General features: G+C 42.4%; 1 protein-coding gene across 1 annotated transcript; it reads left to right on the top strand.

Moving 5' to 3' along the window:
• Window positions 1-2,967: 2,967 nt before the first annotated feature.
• LOC128578257 (cysteine and histidine-rich domain-containing protein 1-like) lies at window positions 2,968-5,012 on the top strand. The gene has a single exon (XM_053580841.1). The coding sequence runs from the start codon at window positions 3,056-3,058 to the stop codon at window positions 4,052-4,054; it is 999 nt and encodes a 332-aa protein (XP_053436816.1). The 5' UTR covers window positions 2,968-3,055; the 3' UTR covers window positions 4,055-5,012.
• The last annotated feature ends 1,017 nt before the right edge of the window (window positions 5,013-6,029 follow it).

Raw genomic sequence — 6,029 nt, 5'->3', positions numbered from 1 at the left:
CCCTCTTCTAGCTTGAAAGGTTTCAGCACAGAGATTTGTAGACATTCTATTATTCTTCCCCTTGTAGATTGTGGTTTTTTTTATGTATGGCTGCTTTTCTGAGTTTCTCCTTCATATTAACTTTAATGAAGTTAATTATGATGTGCCTGGGGGATGTCTTATTCAGGTTGAGTCGTTCTGGGGTTTTGAAATTGTCTGCTATCTGGATTTCAGGATGTCTTGGCATGTATGGAAAGTTCTCTTTAATAATATCATGAAGAAGAGCCTCTGTGCCTTGCAAATTACTTCATCACCTTCAGGGATCCCTATAAGGCGAATATATATATATATATTTAATTATCCCAGAGCTCTCTGAGAGAATCATCCATTTTTTGCTCTCCACTTCTCTTCCTCTTTGAGCATTTGGGATCATTCAAAAGCTTTGTCTTTGATGTCAGAAATCCTTTCTTCTACCTGTTCCATTCTGTTACTGAGGGATTCTACCATATTTCTCATATCATGTAAGGCTGCAAATTCTTTTCTCAATGTGTCTAAATCTTTGGTGATTTTTTCTATGAATTAACTGAATTCTTGAGACATCTTCTGAATTAATCTTACAATTTCTAACTCCATTGTTACTTCCATTGTGTTGATCTTATTGGCAATCCAAATTCTAAATTCTATATCGGACATCTCAGCCATCTGTTTGGGGATGAGAGCCTCTGGTTTGGCTGGTTTGTCATTCCTTGGGATAATGGAACTGTTCTGGTTATTCATGTTGCCAGAGTATTTTTGATGATTCTGCCCCATGATTCTTTTTCAGTGTTTAGCTAGATGAGCAGGTAAGGTGAAATTGGATTGGAGACTTTGGGGTTGTTGTTGACCAGCCCTTCACCAAGGAACTGAGACTGGTGACTGCAGCTTTTCCTCTGCAATTTTGCAAAAGACCTGTACAGTACATCTGTCTGTGACTCTAGAGATCTACTTGGTGTAGTGGGGGTAGGTGGCTCTGTCTTGTATTCAGCTGATCTCTGTCCAATCCTAGTGAATCAGTGACTCTGGGTTGCAGTCTCAGCTTTGGAGAAATACAAGCAACTAGGACATCCCTTCCCCCACTTGTAATATCCGGAAGAGGACAATCAAACCTTCCCACTAAAGCAAAACTGGGGTACCACCTTGGAGGGTCCTCAGGTGATTTGTCTAGTTCAAGAGTTCCATACCAATTGTCCCAAACATCCCCCACTCTCTAGCTGGAGAGTTCAGACTCCAGCTATTAGATATTAGAAGTCTACTGGTAGTTCAAGTGTGGTTTGAGTGCCCCTGGTGTTCCAAGGAGTCAGAAAAGCCCATCCAGTAGGAGATTTGGAGCCAGGGGGTTGATGCCTTTTTCCCCATCTTGGTTACCCTTAACCACCAGACTCTGGGTCACCCCAGGTTCTGTTAGCCCCACAGGCAGACTCTTTTAACCCAGTCTCTGTGATCCAGTTCTGTCCAATAAGCAAATGTGCCAGGGCTCTGTGCCTGCCAGAGTCAAAGTAAGGTCACTGCCTCCTCCTTTTGGTTACCACAGTCTCCCACCATCCAGCAGAGGAAGCTGAGGTCTGCCTGCCTTAGGAGCTAAATGGCAGCTGAAGAAAATTTCACCTGAGCTCAATCTAAATTTGAGGATATCCAGACAGCAAATGAATTTCTCCCTCAGCCACTGCACCTTTGTTGCCGCTGTTCTTCAGCTCTGGTATTCCTATAGGGTGAGGTATGGTTCCCTCTGGCAGGCCACAGAGTTGGGGAGATGACTCTTCAAAATTAGACCCCAGCAGGATCACTCTATTAATGCTGATGTTGGGTGGGAGGTGTCTCCTCTTGGGTTCATGCATCTGAGCAGTTTCCGCGCCTCCAGAGACAATGCAGAAACCCAACCTCTTTCCACTGCTGAGATACACTTTTTCTGGGCCAGGTCAGTCACCTTTTCCTCTATGTCTTTCTGTACCGTTACTGGATTCACAGATAACAGCACAGCTGTACTGCCTCCATCTATGCAATGCCTGGTCCTAGCCAAGAAGTACAGACAGTCTGATTTCTGCAGGGGTTGGACTTCTAGACTGCCAGGCCAGGGGGGAGGGGAGGGGTAGACTGGAGGTTCAAGGTGGCAAGGAAAATATTTGTTCAAACTTCCTGCCACACAAGGGAATTCCTGTGCTCACAGCAGGGGCTCTCTGGAGAAGGAGTCCCAACTTCCAGCAGTCCCCTCCAGTGGGTTGGGGAAGGATAGCCTCAGTTCATCACTTATTAGTAGAGATCACACAGCAAGCAAGCAACTCTCTTAGGGGAGGGGATGGCCACAGAACCTCTTTGGGATGAGATCTGTACCTGAAATTAGTTTCTTTGGAGGCGAAGCTCACCTCAACAGGGAAGACGAGCAATTATCTATCTCATCTCTCAGCTCAGCTCCCCTCCTTTGGCTTTGTTGGGTTCTTCATGGCCTTTATCTCTCCCTCTGGACTGGAGCTTCTGTTGAGATCTGGCTCCAGTCAGCCATCATCTCCCATTTCCCCTTGTTCTTGTTGAATGTGAAAATTGGAGTTAGGGAAAGTAGCCAACCCAAGGATTTAGCAAAACACAAAACACATTGAAACCAAATGAGCAAATAACCAGATAAAAAAGCTTCCAGATACACAAGCCCACAGATGCATGGACAATCATAAACACATAGACACACAGACAAAAAACAACTACAACAAAAATAATGATAATCATAAAATAATTGAAAAAATTAAAATAAAACCTCTAAAAATTTTATGTAAGCACTCTCAGCAACCATAAGAAAGAAAGAAGAGGAAGAGAGAAAGAAAAATATATAGTATTAATAAAAAAGTTAAAAAAGAAAAAAACATTTAAAAATTAACAATAACTTCTCCAAGAAAAGGATGAAAAAAGAGAGGAAAAGAATAAAAAAGGCAACAACCACAAAAATATTATTCTTGGGGCTGAGAGACCCGCGCGGGGACCGGGGGACGGTGAGCGCGGCCGGTGGCATCTCCTGGGGTCGGGGTCTGGCCTGCGACGGCGGAGACAGACGATGGCCTTGCTGTGCTACAACCGGGGCTGCGGCCAGCGCTTCGATCCCGAGACCAATTCCGACGATGCTTGCACATACCACCCAGGTGTTCCGGTCTTTCATGATGCATTAAAGGGTTGGTCTTGCTGTAAGAGAAGAACAACTGATTTTTCTGATTTCTTAAGCATTGTAGGCTGTACAAAAGGCAGACACAGCAGTGAGAAGCCCCCGGAGCCTGTCAAACCCGAAGTCAAGACTTCAGAGAAGAAAGAGCTCTCCGAGTTGAAACCTAAATTTCAGGAGCACATCATTCAAGCCCCAAAACCAGTAGAAGCAATAAAAAGGCCCAGCCCAGATGAACCAATGACAAATTTGGAATTAAAAGTATCTGCTTCCCTAAAACAAGCACTTGATAAACTTAAGCTGTCATCAGGGAATGAAGAAGATAAGAAAGAAGAAGATAGTGATGAAATTAAGATTGGAACCTCATGTAAAAATGGAGGATGTTCAAAGACATATCAGGGTCTACAAAGTCTAGAAGAAGTCTGTGTTTATCATTCTGGAGTACCTATTTTTCATGAGGGGATGAAATACTGGAGCTGTTGTAGAAGAAAAACTTCTGATTTTAATACATTCTTAGCCCAAGAGGGCTGTACAACAGGGAAACACATGTGGACAAAAAAGGATGCTGGGAAGAAAGTTGTTCCATGTAGGCATGACTGGCATCAGACTGGGGGTGAAGTCACCATTTCAGTATATGCTAAAAATTCACTTCCTGACCTTAGTCGAGTAGAAGCAAATAGTACATCGTTAAATGTGCACATTGTATTTGAAGGAGAGAAGGAATTTCATCAAAATGTTAAATTATGGGGTGTGATTGATGTAAAGCGAAGTTACGTAACTATGACTGCCACAAAGATTGAGATCACCATGAGAAAAGCTGAGCCTATGCAGTGGGCAAGCCTTGAACTGCCTGCAGCCAAGAAGCCGGAAAAACAACAAGAAGATAGAACAGATTGAGGGAAGAGGGGAAAGAAGCTATTCCCTGTTTCAGAATTCTCACTGTGTGAAGCGGTGGCCCGCTGCTGTCGTCTTTAGTCGTGTGTTATTTCTGAATCTGGCATTTCAGGGTCAAGATTAGTTTTTTTTAAAGCCAAAGTCCGTTTACTTTTTTGTGCCTCCCATCTTCCTTTTGAGTTATATAAGATTGGTTATTCATTTCTCACTTACAGTACCATGGTTGTGTCCTGCACTTGAAGAAGCTGGAATATGGATCATACACAGAGCGTCAGAGAAATACTAAGCAACTTTTTTTCACATCTGTCCTACCATAATTAGTAAAGCAAGATGAAACGTTATATTTTTAAACAGTCTTCTCATAGATTTTACGTTCCTCTGATACTTGAAGATACTTGAGATGAAGCTCTACCTTTTTTTATGTGGCATTGATCACTTTTTAAGGAGGAAGAGGTAGTATAGCTACAGGAGAAGACGTGTATTGGTTAACAAATAAGAATTTGTTTACAACTAACTGACTTTCAAAATTACATCAAACTTACATTACTTGGCAAACATGATTTAAGAGTATAGGAAACAAATGGAATTGCAGGGGTATCAATTTGGTTAAAATTCACCATTTTGTAAAACAAAATAATAATGTTAAAAATCTTTTTTGATGATACCTCTGTATGCTGGTATGACTAAATTGTACCTGATTTACAGATTAAACCCTCTTAAAAACTTTGTTACATATAAAATCCTCCCTAATGGAAAACTGTATCTATAAAATCATAGACTTAAAAGGTTTGTGGAAATACATTAGGGTGTGAGAAAATTAAATGTAGGAACTTAACTGAATGACAACTATTATGTGTTAAATAGCTTCTTTTGGAATTGTTTTAAGGTTTTCATGAAGAGCTTCACAATTCTAGTGATACAATGTTGATTATATGTTGTTTTTATTTATATTAAATATGTGACAAAATTAAAAAAATATTATTCTTGTATATATAAAAATATACAACTATACATATGACGTAGGGGTCAACTTTAGTAGGAATATATTTATATTTCAATATACTGTTTGGACACCAGGTGGCACTGTGAGCGGTTCCCAGGCTTATCCCTGATTTACAGTTTACATTGTTACCACAGTAACCACCCAATGGTCCTTTGCCATTTCTGAAGTTTCAATATATGTCTGTTTCCTAACTGTTGCCTAACTTTGGCTGTTCTGTTCCAGACGGCACCCCTATCTGACCTCCAAACTCAGTGCAGGAGTTCACGCTTCACAATCTTTCCACTCAGCTCCCATATTCTCCACGAACGGGGAACTGCAATCCTCCATGGGGGAGGGGCTGGTCGCCGCCAGCTCCTGCTGCCTCAGCAGCTGCGCTGCTTCAGTTTCCATGGCTCAGAATCTCACTTTTGAGTCCAGCAACCCACCAGTTCACCACACACCCTGAACTGCCAGTTCACACCAGTATTCCCCACCAGGAATGGTCCAGTCTATTCAATCTCACCTATTGTTCTTGGAAAAGGTGCCTGCCATTTCTTTCATTTCAAAAGGTGTCTTTATCCAGGAGGGATCCCTTCCCCTTAATTTTATATCAGGCTGCCTACCCTGCTGCAGCTTGGAAGGGCACCCCTTTATGGTCACCAAATTCCACTCAGGAATCCACACTTCACTTAAATTTCCATCAAATACCTAGGTTTCCCCATGAACTGGGAACTGCAGTCCTCCGTGGGGGAGAAGCCAGGTGCCGGCCGACAGCTCCTAATGCCACAGGGGAAATTTCTACAGCAGAATTAGTGGCTTTGGATTACACCTCAAATACAGCAATCCACCAATTTGCTGCACACCTCTAGCTGCCTGTACACATCAACATTCCATGCGGCGAAAAGATCTAAAGCCCCCCTCACTCTCATCCGATGATTTGGAAGAGATGGGCTAAACATCCGTTCCATCTGGCATCATGCTCCGCCTCCTCATTTC

This window comes from Nycticebus coucang, chromosome X, assembly GCF_027406575.1.
Source record: "Nycticebus coucang isolate mNycCou1 chromosome X, mNycCou1.pri, whole genome shotgun sequence".
In the NCBI taxonomy this organism is placed as follows: Eukaryota; Metazoa; Chordata; class Mammalia; order Primates; family Lorisidae; genus Nycticebus; species Nycticebus coucang.
This window is presented reverse-complemented; position numbering and strand designations above follow the sequence as displayed.

Coding starts and splice junctions, on each gene's coding strand:
- LOC128578257 (XM_053580841.1), top strand. CDS start 3,056: ATGGCCTTGCTGTGCTACAACCGGGGCTGCGGCCAGCGCTTCGATCCC.